Source organism: Anomaloglossus baeobatrachus, chromosome 6 (assembly GCF_048569485.1).
Source record: "Anomaloglossus baeobatrachus isolate aAnoBae1 chromosome 6, aAnoBae1.hap1, whole genome shotgun sequence".
Taxonomy (NCBI): Eukaryota; Metazoa; Chordata; class Amphibia; order Anura; family Aromobatidae; genus Anomaloglossus; species Anomaloglossus baeobatrachus.
In genome coordinates this window covers 163,463,137-163,483,464 of record NC_134358.1, presented here as the reverse complement: position 1 = coordinate 163,483,464, position 20,328 = coordinate 163,463,137, and the positions used below count along the sequence as shown (strand labels likewise).

General features: G+C 46.5%; 1 protein-coding gene across 4 annotated transcripts in view; it reads right to left on the bottom strand.

The window, feature by feature from the left end:
• Positions 1-19,287, bottom strand: part of SLC35D4 (solute carrier family 35 member D4) — a 221,031-nt gene extending 201,744 nt beyond the window's left edge. For all 4 annotated transcript variants that reach the window (XR_012724292.1, XM_075314451.1, XM_075314452.1 and 1 more), the window contains exons 1-3: positions 19,118-19,287; positions 14,724-14,770; positions 3,016-3,093 (exon numbers count right to left, since the gene is read on the bottom strand). Coding sequence is in view for 3 of the 4 variants with exons in the window: in XM_075314451.1 (XP_075170566.1) it covers positions 3,016-3,093; positions 14,724-14,770; positions 19,118-19,189 (197 nt within the window). In the remaining variant the exon portion in view is untranslated. The remainder of the gene's footprint in view (positions 1-3,015; positions 3,094-14,723; positions 14,771-19,117) is intronic.
• Between the last annotated feature and the right edge of the window lie 1,041 nt (positions 19,288-20,328).

Here is a 20,328-nt window from a genome sequence, read left to right as displayed (position 1 = left end):
AGTACAAACAAAATGAATGGGATCCCTGAAGTCTTGTGTAAATATTTCTTATTTTTTTTCCTTGCAGATTTTTTTTAAAAAAAAAAAAAAAAAAAAAAAAATATCAGCAGAAAATCAATTTTTTTTCTGCAGATTTCCCCCATACACTGAATGTGTGCTCACGCCCTTAGGCTGTAGTCCCACATGCACAAACCCAATATTTAAAAAGAATGTATAATATATAATCGGTCAATGAAACTCCGTGGGAGGTTTTGGGTTTTGTTTTTTTCTCTTGGAAAGCACAAATGTGATGTTAAAAGGGAATCTGTCACCAGGTTTTTGCTCCCCCATCTGAGATTAGCATAATGTAGAGACAGAGCCCTCAATTCCAGCGATGTGTCACTTACTGAGCTTTTTGATTTTATTAAAATGACAGCAATGCTTTCCCTGCTGCATATTTAGCAGATATACAGCACTCATGAATATGTTAGACTACCTGACAGCACACCAAGTAGTCCACTAATGATAATCTACTGCTGATAAATCAGTGATTTTATCAAAACTACACTAAGCAGCTCAGTAAGTGACACAGAATCAGGATCTCTGTCCCTACATTATGCTGCTCCTGGATTAGGTGGCAAAAACCTGGTGACAGTCTCTTTAAAAAGGGACAAGGGATATTTAAAAATGAAAAATAAAATGAGGACAAATTATATGAAAGAAAGCTAAACCATAATGAAAAATATTCATTATACTACACGGGTCCGGGTGAGGGACAGTTTACTCTACTGCAATTATCCAGCCTTTCTGCTGTGCAGATGGGAATTCACCATGTAGATGCTCTTAGAATTAGATTCAAGCCGGAGGACAGCTTTATAAATGATTAATATTTTGTGTACAAATATCATATTGTTGGTAAGTTGATCCCCTAAGCACGCCACGAGACATCTTCAGTGGCCCACCCAACTGTCTATACTGGGCCATATCCAAGTCACCAAAAAACCAAGAGTATACCTTGTGCTATGCAGTTACATAACAGGATCTCCACCATACACAGACAGCCAGAGACTCAACCTACAGATCACTTGTTTTTGTGCAGTAGAAGAAGAGCTTTCTTTTTATGAATGGTTGTTAGTAAAAATGAAAAAAACTTTATGGCTAGAGTATTTTTTTTTTTCCTCGGTGTAAAGGCCCCGTCACACTAAGCAACATCGCTAGCAACATCGCTGCTAACGAACAACTTTTGTGACGTTGCTAGCGATGTCGCTGTGTGTGACATCCAGCAACAACCTGGCCCCTGCTGTGAGGTCGTTGGTTGTTGCTGAATGTCCTGGGCCATTTTTTAGTTGTTGCTCTCCCGCTGTGAAGCACAGATCGCTGTGTGTGACAGCGACAGAGCAACAACTAAATGTGCAGGCAGCAGGAGCCGGCTTCTGCGGAGGCTGGTAACCACAGTAAACATCGGGTAACCAAGAAGCCCTGTCCTTGGTTACCCGATATTTACCTTTGTTACCAGCCTCCGCCGCTCTCACTGTCAGTGCCGGCTCCTGCTCTGTGCACATGTAGCTGCAGCACACATCGGGTTAATTAACCCAATGTGTGCTGTAGCTAGGAGAGCAGGGAGCCAGCGCTAAGCATTGTGCGCTGCTCCCTGCTCTGTGCACATGTAGCTGCAGCACACATCGGGTAATTAACCCGATGTGTGCTGTAACTAGAAGAGCAGGGAGCCAGCGCTCAGTGTGCGCTGCTCCCTGCACGTGTAGCTGCGTGCGCTGGTAACCAAGGTAAATATCGGGTTGCTTACCCGATATTTAACTTAGTTACCACGCGCAGCATCTTCCACGCGGCGCTGGGGGCTGGTCACTGGTTGCTGGTGAGCTCACCAGCAACTCGTGTAGCGACGCTCCAGCGATCCGTGCCAGGTCAGGTTGCTGGTGGGATTGCTGGAGCGCCGCAGTGTGACATCTCACCAGCAACCTCCTAGCAACCTCCTAGCAACTTACCAGCGATCCCTAAAGGGGGGAAAAAGGGGGGTGGGGGGAAAGGGGGGGGGGGGGGGAAGTGGGGGGAAAGGGAGGGGGGGAAAGGTGGGGGGTGAAAGGTGGGGGGGGGGAAAGGTGGGGGGGCGAAAGGGGGAGGGGAAAGGGGGGGGGGGAAAGGGGGGGGGAAAGGGGGGGGGGGGGAAGGAAAGAGAAAGACACAGACTGATCACGCCAGGCTGGTTTCTGGGCATGCTCAGTAGAGCAAGCAGGATCCTGTCTATTAGCATGCCAGCGTTCACATGCGTTATAGTCAGGATCCAGCAATTTGCAGTATTTGGATGCAGCTCAAAAAACGCTACAAGTAGCGTTTTTGAAAAAAGTTAAAAAACTGCAAGTCGCTGGATCCTCACTATAACGCACGGAAACGCATGTGAACGCATGTTGACGCGAGTCCATTGCAAATGCATTGAAATGAAAATGCATTTGCACTGGATCCGTTTTTGCGTTAAAAAAAACGTTCATGACGCATGTTAAAAAAACATAGTGTGAAAGCCGCCTTATTGGGGAGTTTTTAAGCAACAGCATGCCACTTTACATTTTTTGCCTGTATTAATAGATCAGGGCTTTCTTTACACCGTTTTCACGTAGCACTTTTTTCCCCAGCTGGTTTGAAAACACCACGATTTTGAAAATGTTTTAATTCTACAGACGTTTTTCTTCCTTCTTAATTGTGAACAAAAAAACAAAACAAACCACAAAGGGTAAGGGAATGGTAACTCCGATAATGCTACACAAATGACGAAAAAAGTAGACACCACAACTGCCTTTAACTTCATTTACTAAGATTTATTTCATGCATCACAAAACGTACAGTTTACTACCACTCAAAATCGTTTTATTATGTACAAATACATTATTAGAAAACTTAAGTGGGACTTCATCTTCATAGGTTTCCTTTTTTTCTAATCCCTCTACAAATACCTTATTCTCATAATGTCTAAGTGCAAGGAAAGGCTGGGGTCAGTATAACGTACAGAGAAAAAGGTCAGATTACCTGGAACTGCAATTGATCTCCACCCAGCCTAGCTTCCACCATATGTGAAGAAAGACGCCACCCACTAATGTCTGCCACCTATAGAAAAGATAGAAAAGTTATGCCAACAAATATACAGTAATATAACATTTTAACTAGCCCATTAAAAAGTATATCCATCACCAGATTTCATAATACAAACAGTATACATTAATAAATCCAAGTACATTCAATCTCTAACGACAAGACTGACAGCTGCAGCATGTCCTGAGCAGTGCGAGATCTCAGCAGCAGGAGGGACACTGAGGAACTGTCTTGCTACATGCTTCTTGCGGAAGAAAACAGCATTGGGGGTGGAAGGACACTTAGCTACAGGACCTTATACATACCACTGTAAGTAGGACCAAATAGAAACTATCTTACTGGTTATCACAGATATCCTGGCCATTAGTCTGTCTACCATAGGGACTTATAACTTTGCTATGGCACATTTAGGAATGTGGGTTGACCTATATTTACTTTTATCTCTGTATGGCAAGTGTACTTATGAGAAAAATTGCAGTTTGTGATTTTATTTTTAACCATTTAAGAAAACATGAATTCATAGAACATGTTTTGCCATACATCTCTACATTCTTCTAGGACTGCATTTACATTACATTTTAGTATCTGTAGGTGGGTGGAGATGCAGTTAAACTTTTAGAAAAGACTGAACAACCATTTTTCACAAGATAAAAAACAGAAGTATTCTCAATTAAAGGCTTATTCCCAAGAAACAAAATTATCCGGTATCCATAAAACTGCAGTGACTACCTGCAATGCTCAGCTTATGGCGTAGGACCCCCAATCTGAATGGAGCGAGGGTGAGCATGCTCGCTCTCCGGTCCATTCAGTGTAGATGGTACTGCCTCAATAGCCAAGTGCTCCATTCAAGTCATGTAGACCATGAATGAAGCAGAGATTGAGCATGTGCACCTCTGCTACATAGGAGTTAATCCAATTAGGTGTTGTCCAGCAGGTAGGTCCAAGACACAAGCTGCAGAGATGACACTCAGCATCCCACCTGCTGCAATATTTCAGAAATACGTAATTACTTACCGGTAATGTGTTTTTTCTGAACCCATGACAGCACCACGAGAGAGAGGATCCGCCCTTCAAGGACAGGAAACCTCCAGAATAAAAAGGGGCGGCACCTCTCCCCGCATCAGTTGGTTACAGAGCATGAAAGGACCTCCGGAAGAAATAATGTTAAAACATAACCCAGCACCAACATAGAACCACGTGCAGCCAATACTGCCAATCTATCCACATGCAGGGAGGGAATATAAGGGTGCTGTCATGGGTTCAAAAAAAACACATTACCGGTAAGTAATTACGTATTTTTCCAGCACCCATGACAGCACCACAAGAGAATTACAGAGACAAGGAATATCCTAAGGGGGGGGACCAAAGATTGCTGAACCGTTCTCCCAAGGTGAAGTCAGTAAGGAGAAGGCCAACCCACAGTGCTTATAGTGAGTGGAAGGTGAAGACCCTGTGACCCCCTACAGAGCTGCGCAAGGTGACATACGATCCTGCAGCCCTGCAGATTTCATACTTGTGTAGAGAGCTTTCATACCTGTCGGCACATACCTACCACTAGCCGAGTAGGCAAGCAGGTTGCTCCTCCGATCCATCCCACAAGCGGAGTTAGGAGATTTGAGCCCTTAGGTATTACCCTGAAGGAATACAAACCAGACCTGCCTCTTCTGCATACAGACTATTTATAAGTTAACTGGGAACATCCAGGCAGTGCCCACCTCCTCTTCCAGATCATTCGAACTAATACAATAGGATGGAAGAAGAATCCCTTGTGATTTACGAAAAAGAAGAATTAGTATTAGGAGGCAAGCAGGGGCAGGTTGCAGGACCATTTTATTCTTGAAAGCTAAAAAACGGTGTATCTAAGATAGGGCCTGGACGTCCTAACCTTACGTGCTGATGGTAAGGTTGTCCAGAGATGCTGTCAGGGATGGAGTATTAAGTGACATAGACTCTAAGGGTTCCATGGGGCTGCGTCAGAGCAGACAGGACGAATTTAAGATCCCATGGAGGCAAGGATATATCGCTCATAGGTCTAGACCATACCCCAATGAACCGGGAACCCAGCGATTTCCCACCAGGTTACAATTGTAGGAGGATGAAAGGGCCATATTCTGAACACTGATTGTACATACAGACAGACCCACTGTCAACCCCTACTGGAAGAGCTCTAAGAACACCGCAATGGGTGCAGGTCCATCTGGGCTTGCCCATGGAATACAAGAATTTTTGCCAGGCTGTGTTTTTTGTTTTGTTTTTTGTTTTTTTTGTAATCGGCTTCCAGCCCTGTAGTAGAGTAGAGACTGGAACAAGAGAGAATACTCCGATTCTTAAGGTGACCGTTAAAAAAAACAAACAAAAAACACATCGTGAGATGCAGTATGCCGTCAGCAGGGTGAAGAACCAGACCCTGAGTGAGAAGGCCTGGTAGGTCCAGTAGGCCCACTGGCTTGGAGATTGATATTCCGTCTCAGGGAAGAGAGCCATGGTATGTCTGGCCAAAAAAAATGGTGCTATCAGGACCCATAATGTCCAGTCCTCCTGGATTTTCTTCAACACAGCTGGAACAAGGGCTATGGTTGGGAAGGCATAACCAAGGCCGAAGCCCCATTTGAACAGCAGGGCGTCCACTGCGTGAGGTTGATTCCTTGGATTTAAGAACAGAAACCGTGAACCTTTGTGGCAGGTCACAAGAGGTCTATTTCCGAACACCCCGCAATGGTTATCTGATTGAAAAAAAAGAACTTAATAAAAGACCCATATCCCGTCTCAACTGGTTGCGGCTGAGAAAGTCCGCCGAACAGACTTCCTTTCCCCATACAGGCACTGCTGGGAGAGATTTCAGAGAACCCTCCGCTAATTAAATTCCGCTTGCCATATTCATTAGCAGTCTGAACAGAGCCTCCCTCCGGTGGTTGAGGTATATTACCATCATCGGATTTTCCACGAGGATTTGTTACCTGATGACCACTCAGGGATGGCAGGGACTGGTCCACTGCTCGTTCTACAGCCAGCAATTTCCTGGTATTTTTGTTTTTTTAAAAGGAAATGGGATTCCCTTCCAGACCACACTCCCTGGATTGGGCGACCCCAGATATGCGCTCCCCCTGGCGACTTGCATCGGTGGTAAGCACTTTAGAACTCAGGTCGTCCGAAGAATGCTTCTTTGGTTAACAGGGTTCAACAAGCAATGCAGGGATACTGGAAGACAAAATACCTGAGATAATAATGGTAAGTGAGCCCTAGCAAAAATTCTGGACCTGGACTGGACATTAAAAAATTTTCTTTTTTTTTTTTTTTTTTTTTTTTATAGTATTGCGAGGACCTTCGGTGCCACTGCCAGGCCCCGTAAGGGCTATATACTAGAAATGTCTAAAGTTTCCTTCCATACACATGGCTATTCTGAGGAATTTCTGTCTGCCGGTTTGGACATGAGAACTTGCATCCACCAGATCCACAATAGCTATGTGACCTCTGGAATAAATGTTTCACCATGGATGTCTGACTCCATTCCGTTACATGTTGGGACAACTGTTGAGGATGTCCCTTCCGACCAGCCTGGTTGAGTCTGCAGATACATCTGTAAGGAATGCTGCTGCCCCTTGAAATAAGAGGAGTGATGACATGATCTTTCTAGGGGCACTCTTGCTCAGCTGACCCTTGATACAGGCAATCCATACTGCAAGGGACCTTGATGAGCAAGTATCTGCAATAGCTGGTTGTAAAGCCCCAGGTGAATATACCCAGGCATTGCTGAGGAAGAGGCAGCTTTCTTGCCGAAGGAAGCTACAAGTCCTTGCAGCCTCCCGGGGAAAAAAAATTATTTTTTTTTGGAAGCCTGTTAACAGCGATGTCCAGTTTAGGGGCCTTGTCTCATAAGGAACGGGCTACTTCCTCAAAAGGGTTTTTTTGTTTTTTTTTTTTAAAGCTGTTGCTGCTCCATTCTTTAGGAACGAGGGAGTATACATTATCAATGACCGGGAGGGTATTATGTTTACTGTGTTCTAGGCACTAACTTACGATAATGAAACATTTTTCCTTCTTATTATGGCTGTCTCTTCAGGGATGCCCGGTGTGGACCATGAACGACCTTCTGAGTCACTGTATGACTTAGAGGGAGAACAGAATCCAAAGAATTACACTCCCCCTCGGATCACAGCTTTTTAGACCAGGAATGAGACAGCTCCCGTTACAGAGAGCGCAGTCCCTGCGTCCGTTTTTTTTTTTTTGTGCATCTACCGAGTCTGTCCTGCATACGAAAGGAAAAGCTGACAAGAACCTCTGTACAAAGCGAACTTTCGCGGAGGTCACTCACCATTCAGGCGCAAGAGGCGGTATCAGGTCAGAAGGAGGAGTGGTCATCTGACAATTCCCCCTTGAAGGCTCTCCTGCCGTCGGGTGGGTCGGACTTTAGACCCTCCAGCGCATATCCCACCTGAGTTAGAGGTGCTGAAATCCCGACCGCCTTGAGGCTTGCTTTGCTATCGCCTTTACCGAGTGACAGTACACTTCGCCTGGCTGTCCCAGTGTGAAGGCCCAAGCTATGAATCAATTGTCCAAAAAATAAGATAATCTGTCTTAGTATAACCATTGCTTAAACCCCATCATGTATACTAGGGTGCACACCCCGGAATGCATTATTGAAACCAATCATGCTAAATGGAAGAAGCAGGTATTAAGGTAGCCAGCATAGACTGGTTCCCTAAATGTCAGTAACAAGCTGCTGACGTACACATATGCTTCTCTCCAGGTGCCTTATCAAGGACTGCATAGGCTTGTAGGAAACTGTAGCCAATAAGGGAGTAAGTGAAACAAAGGTAGATAATCAGTCAACAGCCATACGAATGAAATGAAAGGTATAACTGAATATTTTACACTATACGCCTGAGAGACCCCCTTAGAGGTCTCCCCCAACACCCGGAATTTCGGTTGATGATGCCAGTAGCGCGCCCTCAGATAGCGCCCAATAGCAACGACCGATCTCATGTAGATAATAGACCTGAGTGCCTCGCTACACACAAGATCAGCGATATCACACGCTACCGCCGCTCTACTCCAGCCTGCGATGAGAACAGACTAGGGGGCTGCACACCGGGTCGCAATCCCAGCTATAGCCCCCATGGGCCTACTGTAGCGCGTGTCTATGCGGTAAGAAGTATAGCGCTATTATCAACACATAGCCGTTAATGTTCTTTACTAGAGGGGTGCACATAACTTCAGTAAAAAGCTGAATACGTATCATAAAACAGACAAACTAGTGCCCCTCGGTCTGCCTCACATCTGCTGCCTCTTTAAACACACTGGCCCGGCGTCATTCCGAAAAACCTTCCAAGCAGGGGGGAGTGCTCTCGCGCGTGCGCAGACGATCACACACGCGGCGGCCGGCCAATCATAAGATGGCGCCGTCGGACACGCCGCCGCTGGCCACTGTACAGCCATGCCTAACGCCCATGTTACCTTGCGCCCCAGGGCTTACCAGGTAAGATGGCGCTGTTGCATCTTAAGCAGAGGGAGTCTCACAAGTGCACCATACGTTCCGCGGCCGGCCATTCCCAAGATGGCGCCAACCTATACACCACCGCCTGCTGCCGCATGTACAGCCACACCGGAGCGCCTATGTTAACACGTGCCCACAGGACTTACCGGGTAAGCTGGCGCTGCTGCATCCTATAGCAGAAGCTGCTCTGCGCTCCATTACTGGTGAGGCAGCGGCATCGCTACCCACAGGTACAGCCCCCGTGGGCTACCGTGGTGCGTCCTCAGCCTCCCTGCAGCAGCATGACCCATCTCTCTGCCCCCCGTCCGGATAGGGGTGAGATAGTAGCAGGGAGGCGCTGTTGCACACAGACACAACCCCCGTGGGCCCGCTGTGGCAATCCCTCAGCACCTCTGCCAGCCGCAGCAGGACCCGTGTCGCTGCCAGAACCGACCAGCCAGGGCTGGGACAACTTGAAGAATTCAGTTCCTATGACAATCTTGAACCGCCGCTCCTGGAGGTTCCCCGTTCAAGGACAGGAAACCAACTGATGCGGAGAGAGGTGCCGCCCCTTTTTATTCTGGAGGTTTCCTGTCCTTGAAGGGCGGATCCTCTCTCTCGTGGTGCTGTCATGGGTGCTGGAAAAACCTTCCCTTTCTCAAATGGTGCAACAAGAGTGGAGACCGAGCATCAGCTGTGGAGCGTCCCTATGGCTTGGATGTAACCCTACAAGACAAAGTATAGACCAAAAGTTTGGACACACCTTCTCATTCAATGAGTTTTCTTTATTTTCATGGCTCTGAAAATTGTAGATTCACAGTGAAGGCATCAAAACTATGAATGAAAACATGTGGAATGAAATACTTAACAAAAAAGTGTGAAACAACTGAAAATGTGTCTTATATTCTAGGTTCTTCAAAGTAGCCACCTTTTAACTCTGTGGTCCAGCTCACCCCAGACCATCTCGATTGGGTACAGGTCTGGTGACTGTGGAGGCCAGGTCATCTGGTGTAGCATCTCATCACTCTCCTTCTTAGTCAAATAGCCCTTACACAGCCTGGAAGTGTGTTTGGGGTCATTGGCCTGTTGAAAAAGAAATGATGGTCCAACTAAACGCAAACCGGATGGAATAGCACGCCGCTACAAGATGCTGTAGTAGCCATGCTGGTTCTGTATGCCTTCAATTTTGAATAAATCCCCAACAGTGTCACCAGTAAAGCACCCGCACACCATCACACCTCCTCCTCCATGCTTCACGGTGGGAACCAGCCATGTAGAGTCCATCTGTTCACCTTTTCTACAAAGACATGGTGGTTGTATCCAAATTTCTCAAATTTGGACTCCTCAGACAAAAGCACAGATTTCCACTGGTCTAATGTCCATTCCTTGTGTTCTTTAGCCCAAACAAGTCTCTTCTGCTTGTTGTCTGTCCTTAGCAGTGGTTTCCTAGCAGCTATTTTACCATGAAGCCCTGCTGCACAAAGTCTCCTCCTAACAGTTGTTCTAAAGATGAGGTGTGTCCAAACTTTTGGTCTGTACTGTATATTTGGATTAACTCCCCTCTGGTGAAAGCAATGGTGGGAGTTTTGCTTTAGCCTTATATGCACTGAAGTTTGACATGTACAATAGGAGATAAAGTTGTTGGTATCCATGAGCTTGACACTTATTAAGCTGGTGTCACACACAGCGACAACGACAACGACGTCGCTGCTACGTCACCATTTTCTGTGACGTTGCAGTGACGTCCCGTCGCTGTCGCTGTGTGTGACATCCAGCAACGACCTGGCCCCTGCTGTGAGGTCGCCGGTCGTTGCTGAATGTCCAGCTTCATTTTTTGGTCATCACTCTCCCGCTGTGACACACACATCGCTGTGTGTGACAGCGAGAGAGCGACGAAATGAAGCGAGCAGGAGCCGGCACTGGCAGCTGCGGTAAGCTGTAACCAGCGTAAACATCGGGTAACCAAGGGAAGACCTTTCCCTGGTTACCCGATGTTTACGCTGGTTACCAGCCTCCGCTCTTGCTGCCAGTGCCGGCTCCTGCACTGTGACATGTGGCTGCAGTACGCATCGGGTAATTAACCCGATGTATACTGTAGCAAGGAGAGCAAGGAGCCAGCGCTAAGCAGTGCGCGCGGCTCCCTGCTCTCTGAACTGTGACATGTAGCTGCAGCACACATCGGGTTAATTAACCCGATGTGTGCTGCAGGAGAGCAAGGAGCCAGCGCTAAGCGCGGCTCCCTGCTCTCTGAACATGTAGCACAGCGACCTTATGATCGCTGCTTCTGCTGTGTTTGACAGCTAAGCAGCGATCATAACAGCGACTTACAAGGTCGCTGTTACGTCACCGAAAATGGTGACGTAACAGCGACATCGTTGTCGCTGTCGTTTAGTGTGAACCCAGCTTTAGAGTACTGGCTGCTCATTATCAGACGTTACATTACAACTGTCCCGTTGATAAAGGGTGTTATGTGGTAATAAGAGGGGAAGGTCTTCTCCATCTGACCCATTCAACAGCTACTCTGAGGTTATCAGAGTATACACAGCAGCCTTACCAGGCCTAAGATGTATTCAGTGATGTATAAAGCTGGTATGGTGAAATCCGGTGACTGATACACTTTGACATCCCTTGAACCATGAACACCTCTAGAGTAGCATAGAGTGCACAGCCAAAAGTATACTAGGACACTAAGGCTGCTTTCACACATCCGGTTTGAGCCGTGCGGCTCAATCCGGCTGTGAAGCCTATGCAACGGATGTGGTGAAAACACCGCATCCTTTGAATAAGTTTTTTACATGCGGCCGGTCCGGTTTTTGCCGCTTGCGGCATGCTACTGAGCATGCGCAGTGGCAAAAACCACATGCGGCGGCCGGATGCGTTTTTTGCCGCATCCGGCATCCATAGGGATGTATTGGAAAAAGCGCCGCATTGGCCGGATGTGGCGCGATTTTTTTTGCCGGAGCAAAAAACGTGCCAGGGAACGTTCCATCCGGCCGCCGCATCAGCTAAATCTGCCGCATGCGGCAAAAAACGGACGGAACGCGGGCCCATGCGACACTAATTAAAGTCTATGCAGGAAAAACGCAACCGGCAGCAAAAAAAAAAAAACGGTTGCGTTTTTCCTGCAAAGTGCCGGATTGTGCCGCACAGGAAAAACCGGATGTGTGAAAGCAGCCTGACTAGCAGATACTTTCAGGATATTGACAGTAGTTCATAGACCATGTTTACTGAAAATGTTAAGCAAACATTAGGTGGCAAGAATAATTGCACAACTAAATAGTTAGACTCTCACTTTAAGTACTGACTTTAACATTCAATCATCAGAAGTGCACCCTCTGCTCTGCTTCCTACCTTGAACGAGAGCAGCATGCTGCTGAAGATTGACAGTATGAACCAAACTGTGCTCTCTCCCAGGCAGCTAGTAGAGGCAGCTTTATTTCTGCAGCATAAGGCTAGTTTCACACTTGCGTTGTGCGGCATCCGTCACAATGCGTTGTGTGACGCATGTGATGGATGCGTTGTAAATAGTGTGATAATAAAGGCAACGGATTCCTGTGAAATAATGCGTTGCGGAGAGACAGACAGAGAGAGAGCCCATCACCGCACACACGCAGGCACTACCACACCCATCATCACCGCACATACCCAGGCACTACCACACCCATCATCACCACACACACACCAGCACTACCGCACCCATCATCACTGTACACACACCGTCACTACCTCAGTGACATCCCCGCTGACAGCGCAAATCACTACAGTTGCTCAGTGGAGCTCACAGAGTAGTGGTGTTGTACAGTCACTCCTGTCATCTTCATGTAGCAGAGCTGGATGCGTCACGGGACCTCGTAAGGATTACGCAGGACCTGGAGGCATATTTGGGGATTTTAATACAGTGGTGAAAGAGGTTGTTTTTTTGTCTTTTATTCCAAATAAAGTATTTTTTCGGGTGTGTTTATTTACTTTCACTTACAGGTTAATCATTGGGGGGGGGGGGGGGGGTGTCTCCTAGATGCCTGCCATGATTAACCTAGGATTTAGAGGCAGCTATGTGCTGCTGCCATTAACTCCTTATTACCTCGATTGCCACCGCACCAGGGCAATTCGGGATGAGCCGGGTAGAGTCCTGGTACTGTCGCATCTAATGAATGCGGCAATTCCGGGCGGCTGCTGGGTGATATTTATAGGCTGGGGAGCTCCCCATCCTGAGAATACCAGCCTTCAGCCGTGTGGCTTTATCTTGGCTGGTATTAAAATTGGGGAGGACCGAACGCCGTTTTTTTTTTTTTAATTATTTATTTATTGTACTGCACGATATAGACCCGCCCACCGGCGGCTATAATTGGTTGCAGTATGACAGCTGTCACTCAGCGTGGGGGCGGGTCTGACTACAACCAATCATAGGCGCCGGTGGGCGGGGGAAGCAGGGAATTCGAGATTGAATAATGAGCGGCCGGCATTTTCAAAAGCAGGAGAAGCCGCCAGAGCAGTGTGACAGCCGTGCAGCGTCGGTGATCGGGGAGTATGAGAGAGAGGGGGTGAGAGGGAGAGACAGACCGACAGAGAGAGATAGAGACCGACCCACAGAGAGAGAGGAGACCGACCGAGAGAGAGACCAGGAGTGATTTTAAACGTTCTGCTGGACCTGCTGAGCATGCTCAGTAGAACGTGATGGAATCCTGCACTGGCGACGGAATCCAGCACCATAAGACATTCATTGTGCCTCTTAACGGATCACAACGGAATCCGGCAGAGCGCATTTTTTTTTTTACAGCAACACAAAATGCTACATTCAGCGTTCCTTCCGCCCGACGATCACCGACAAAACAACTGATGCGCTGCAGGGCGCATGCAATGCAAGACCATCCGTTGCAATCCGCCCTTAATATAAGCCTATGAGGAATAAACTGTTTCCTGCAACATTTACCGTCATACCTCAAGGTGGCAGATTGCAACGGATGCCGTACAACGCAAGTGAGAAAGTATCCTAAGAGGTGCAGGGAAAATGAATCTGCTCAGATCCAATGATCTCGCCAACTTCAGAGAGCTGTGAGTATTTTCTACAGAATACAGCCCAGAAGCTGAGTGCTCCTTACCTAAGAAACCAACACTGCACTCTCGGAGGGACCTCACTTGCAGGGACAGCACTGGTCTCTGCATTCCGGGTTCTGACACCGCTCTATTACACGATCGTTACTGATGACCTAAGCCGACGACACAGAGCGCGCTGCCACTGTGCACATCGCACAGGGACATGCCAAGCCCCCGAAAACAAGCATCACTGATGACTCTTTGTTTCAGGGAGGTTACAGAGGCTGTGACAGTGACCGCAGCTTCTGCCTCCTGATTATGCTTTCTTTCAGTATCCCAGCATGCAATAGGATTTTCATCAAAGAGTGATCAAAAGTAAGTAGGGGAAAAACAAAATAGAATAGCAATTAGATAGTATGGTATGGTGAGCGGCACGGCGGCTCAGTGGTTAGCACTGCAGTCTTTGAGCACTGGGGTCCTGGGTTCAAATCCCACCAAGGACACCATCTGCAAGGAGTTTGTATGTTCTCCCCGTAGTTGCGTGGGTTTCCACCCACACTCCAAAAAAAACATACAGATAGGGACTCTAGATTGTGAGCCCCAATGGGGACAGTGTTCCTGATGTATGTAAAGCGCTGCGGACTATGTTAGCGCTATATAAAAATAAAGATTTGATTTTTGATTTGATAGTATAGTTAGGGAATGTTTAAGGCAAGAATAATAGAACATAGTTTAGTTTATGGCACTAAACAGATAGGGAGTTGGAATGAAAATTACTTTCCCATGTGACCCCCCCTTTAAGATAAAGGTAATGTGCAATCATTCATGTCACCCGTCAGAGTAAAACCACATATGAGCTGAAATAATGCAGCCAGTGACTGATTCAAGCAGCATGAATCTGCTGTCAAGTTCCCTAGTGTTAGTCAGTGTGGAGGATCTATCAGTAGGGATCACAGCAACAGGATACAACCAATGGTAGAAGTGGAGTCCATACTGGAATGTTACATTCAGTACAAGAGACCCAGCATACAATCTAATCTCATAACTGTTATTCCCAGACTGGACTCTCAGGTACAACATTATGAATCAGAGACTTTCAGTGATTCTTATTACAAGCGGATATTGCATACATACTTACCCTTGAAAAAGGGTAGGATAGGTGAATTTCAGAATAGACAGAACATACTGGAAAACAAAGACCAGGTTAATTGGACAGACATCAATGTTAAAACACAAAGCCTAATAAGATACCTGAAAAGTAAACAATACACAAAGGTACATCATTTAAAAAGAAACATTCAGGACAGTAGGTGTTGTAAACGCTACAATGAAAGACAAGCGATAAAGCGATATTCACACCCATTTCTGTAACCTAGATACAGCGGTTATTCATTCCTAAGGCCACTAGTCAGACATCTTTTTTGAACGCCTAGGTTTCTGTCCAGTAAATAACACCTTTCTTGCTTCCAACCCTGATCCAGTGGTGTCGGCGCTGGATCTCCCAGGGATCATGTGACATTACTATGTCACGGGATCCCTGTGACCAATCAGCGCTGGCTTCACTTTGCTTTGGATAAATCAAAACATCTGAAAAATGTGAGAGCAGCCACAGCTCTCAGCCGGCTATATTAGGGGCAGGCGATAGTCAGTACAGGGGGCGCAGTAACAGCCGCCGCTCACTCCATACTGAGCAGTGGCTGGACTCATGTCAGTGCCACCCTGATAACTACAGAATGCTGCCGGGAGGAATAAAGTTAATTTCCTCCCGGAAGTGGATCTCTATGTGCGGCTGCCGGACAAGTTCATAGCGCTATTAACCCCATATCTGCTGGTTAATCGTGTTTTGTTTTTTTCCCTCACATGACAGTTCCCTTTAAATGATTTAGTTAATACAACTATAGTTCTGGCAATTGGACCAGAGAGAAAATCCCACATTGCATCACATCCACCTTAATCAATTGAACTTATATATGGGGACCACAGCTGTAGGAGGATCCAATACATGGCCATACAAACTTCTATATAGACTTGTTCACACAAATCAATGAACAGGTCAAATCTATAGGATGGAATGTAAAGCTCAGAAGTGGTGCTGCATGATACGAGGGGCTGCTGATAAGTCTTTGATCTTTTTTTGTTTCTATGGTAACAAATGTTACATTACATGAAAGCCTTGTGTGTCTAATATATGTTTCCAAAATTGTGTGTTTGTTGCTTATGATAAGTGTTCTACGCACGCGGGAAAACAAAATGGCGGAGTCTAATGCGATATTCACAGTAACAGAGCAGAGGAGTGATAAAATTCTTGTTGCTGCAAGGAAAGGATATTCATGGTGATATGTCGCAGAAATTGGGGGATTAATGCCCTTCATATTCCACAGTTAAGAAATGGGTTGCCAAATTTAAAACGGGCCACTTCAGCACTGATGAGGAACGTCCTGGACGACTGAGAGTGGTGGTGGTTCTGGAGATCGTCGATGCTGTGCACAACCTCATACTGGAGAATCCACGAACTTCAACTAAAGCAATGGTAGACATCATGGGGATTTCCCATGAATGTGTTTGTGTAATTATCCATGAACATTTGGACATGAGGAAGCTAGCTGCAAAGTGGGTCTTCAAATGTTTGACAACAGATCAGAGAAGCAGCGAGTGAAAACTTCCCGGTCTCTTTGTCAGCGTTTCCGGACTAATCAGAACTTCCTGGTTCGACTGGTTAGTATGGAGGAGACCTGGACTTATCTGTATGACCCTGAAAAAAGGAGTAGTCAAAAGACTGGAGGCACAGATGTTCTCATCCAAAGAAATTCAGGGTGCAAAAATAAGCCACAAAAGGTGATGGCGTCCGTGTTCTGGGATAAGGAGGGCGTGCTGCTAGTGGACTACCTTCAAAAGGGTTCCACCATCAATGCAAGGTATTACATTGAACTTTTGGACCAATTGAAGGCAGCTCTGAAGGTCAAAAGGCGCGGCAAGCTGTCCAAAGGAATCTTGTTCCTGCAAGATAACGCCTCCGCTCACACTGCACAAGCGACCACGGCAAAACTGGCAGAGCTGGGCTTTCAGCAGGTTGACCACTCACATTCATCACCAGATCTAGCTCCTTCTGACTATCACCTGTTTCCAGACCTGAAGAAACACCTCAAGGGTACCAAATTTTACACCATTTCTGATACCATGGCTGCTAAAGATGCCTGGTTTCAGGCACAACCAAAATCCTTCTTTTTGCTAAGCTTACAGAACTTGGAATACCGATGTAAGAAGTGTGTTGACATCAGTATCAGAATATGTGGAATAAATGTAAAGTTTCATCATCCTATCTCGTGTCTTTCTGGGTAAAGCCAAAGACTTATCAGCAGCCCCTCGTACTGGTCTTCACAATAATCACCTTTAGGCTATGTTCACACACGGCATCTTTTTTCTGAGTGCATCTTGAGTGTATCCTGACTGCATCTTGTTCCTGTGGTCTAAGAAAATGTAACTTGTGGCCCAAAAAACGCACAACATTTTGCTGCGTTTTTACCGTGTTTTTGTCAATGCATTGTTAAAAGGAGAAACAAAATATGATAGGATTGGATAACTGATAGATAAACAGAATAGATACGGTAGATAAGAAAGAACAAATAGTATAGATAGAAAGAAATAACAAAATAGCTCGATACGAGGGATAGCTTGGCCAGCTGTTTTTCATTTTTTTGTTATAACGAGGGTTCCCCCCCATTTTTCAATTTTTCATAGCTAGCACAGGAACAGCAGCAGCTGCAACCCTCAGCTGTGTGGTGTGCTGTACCTTGGCTGGTTATGATAAATAGTGGGGATCCCACGCAATTTTTTTTTTTTTTTTTAAACCAGCCAAGGTACTGCAGACAACTAGGGGCTGATATTATTAGGGTGGGAAGGGCCATCGTTATTTGTCCCTTTCCAGCCGAATAATAGCAGCCCACAGCTGCCCCAGAAGTGGCGCACCCATAAGATTCTGGCGCTGGGCCCGACTCTTCCCTTTACCCTGGTGAAGTAGCAATCAGAGTAATAAGGAGTTAATAACAGCTGCTACTAAGCCCTAGCTTAGTGATGGCAGGTGTCTATGAGACCCCCCCCCCCCCCCATGATTAATCTGTAAGTGAAAGTAAATAAACAGAAACTCCCCAAAAAATCCTTTATTTGAAATAAAAGACAAAAAAAGTACCCTCTTAACCCCCCAAACACCCCTCCAGGTCCGATGTAATCTACACAAGGTCCCAAGATGCTTCCAGCTCTGCTACATCTGACAATCCCAGCGAGCGGCCATAGAACAAGACTGCCCGCCGTGAGCAAGTTCTATGGCGCTCCCAGTGAACTTCAGATATGTAGCAGTGCTAGAAACATCGTGGGACCTCGTGTGGATTACGTCGGACCAGGAGGTTGTGTTGGGGTTAATAAAGTGGTGAAAGAACGTGCTTTTATGTCTTTTATTCCAAATAAAGCATTATTTTGGTGTTTGTGTTTACTTCATTTCACTAACAGATTAGTGATGAGCAGGTGTCTCAGACGCCTGCCATTACTAATCTAGGACTTAGTGGCAGCTATGGGCTGCCATTAACTCATTATTAGCCCAATTGCCACCACATGTGAGCAATTGGGATGAGCCAAGTAAAGTCCCAGGACTGTCGCATCTAATGGATGTGGCAATTCTGGGCAGCTGCTGGCTGATATTTTTAGGCTGGGAGGCTCCCAATAATGTGGGTCTCCCCAGCCTGAGAATACCAGCCCTCAGCTGTGAGGCTTTATCTTGGCTGAGTATCAAAATTGGGGGAGAGGGAACCTCACGCCGGTTTTTAAAATTATCTATTGTACAATATATACTCGCCCACCAGCAGCTGTGATTGGTTGCAGTGAGACAGCTGTCACTCAGCATGGGGGAGTGTCTGACTGCAAGCAATCACAGCCACCAGTGGGCGAGGGAAGCAGTGCATATTTAATGATGGTAATGAACAGCTCAGGAAGCGAATGATCGGCCACGAGAGCAGTGTGACAGCCGCCCCGGTATGTATGAAGCATTTGCTCCTACCCCTTTGCGCCAGATTCTGGTCCTCATTGACTTTATGGGAACCGGCATCTAGCCTGATACCAGGGATTAATCCCCCGCTGACTCCGAGTCTGACTCCTTCGAAACGCAGGGACAAGACGCAAAAAGAATTGATATGCTGCATCTTTGCTGAGTCTTCAAAGCGCAGCCAAAAAAAGATGCACTGAGCGGACAGCAAAATAGAAGTCTCAGACTTTGCAGGGGAAGGAAAAGCATTCATTTAGGTGCATATTTGTGATGTAAAAAATGCACCAAAAACGCAGTAAAAGGTGCAGCGTGTGAACATAGCCATATACATATATCAGAAAGCTTGTAATAAGTACAGACAGGAGTGACGGGCCTGGCTGGAGCACAGCATGGTGCTGCTCATAAGGAGGGACAGGGGCAGTGTATGAGAGTGCTGCCTGCTACATGTCTGCCAGGCACAGCCACTGGACTGACAGGAGGGTGCACACTCCGGGAATTACCTTGTTAGTGAAGTAAAACGCCAAATAGAAGGAGCAGTAGCTGAGCCCCACGGCGGGTCCCCTAAAATACATCTGTCACCGCATCACAGGTCAGTGCAGCGCCCGGACTTCAGCCACAGCTGTATCCTGCACAGGAACAGATCCGCTGGAGGCCGCCATGACACCTCCACGTTTACCAGCAGCTGCACCAATCAGCGCGCAGGCAGGAGAGGAGAGAGCAGAGCGGGAGACAGAGCAGAGCACCCCTGGCGAGCTCCCCCTGCTGGCCACCAGACAGAACGGCAATCACAAGCGGCTCTGGAGAAAGCATTGGTGTCTTCTGTTCGGTGCATTCACATTATCTCTCCAGTCTCTATATAGGGCGATGGAGAATTTATCCATGGATTGATTTAAAAATAATAAAAAATACATATTGTAAAAAAAACTGATTCACAAACTCAACTTCTGTTGGGACCATATATGTATGGTTTCCACCAGAAAAGCGAACCCCAAAATTGTCCCTGTGGCAAGCGTTACAAATGCCGTTTTCTGGGATTAGTAAAACTAGAAGGACACCGGCACTCACGGGTGAAGGGGTAATGGGGTGGAGACCTTGTAGGCGAAAATAGGGTAGCGTATACCTCAGAGGAGTAGAATTGGGTTATAGTCTAATAACAGGAGGGGAGCTAAATCGAAGCTGCAGGTAGTAGACAGGTGCCACGCGTCCTGTCTAGAAGTGGTAGACAGACCATAAATGGATATACTATAGTAAACCTACCGCGCTACTAAATATTATATATTATATATCCAGTTTTCTGGTATAGGACATAAGTTGCCCAAGAGTAGGGAGTAGTACAAAATAAAGAAATAACCATTCATTGCCAGTTAACTCCCCGTTTCCCCTCCCAACTATTCCATTATGTCAAGGCCACCATTCACATCAGCGCTGCTGCCTTAGTGGCCATGTGCCACATCAAAATCTCACTAAAGGTGAAAACGTCCTCTTATTGTGGAGTGGAGGGTTCCTGTAATGTCTTTGGTTACAGATGCCTTAGTGTCGCTTCTTGATGCCCTTTACCAATCCTGGAAAACTGACCAGGTTCTACTGTCATCCATGTTTGTCTCACATACAGTACCTTGCGAAAGTATTCGCCCCCCTTCAATTTTTCAACCTTTTCCCACATTTCAGGCTTCAAACATAAAGATAAAATATTTAAATTTTATGGTGAAGA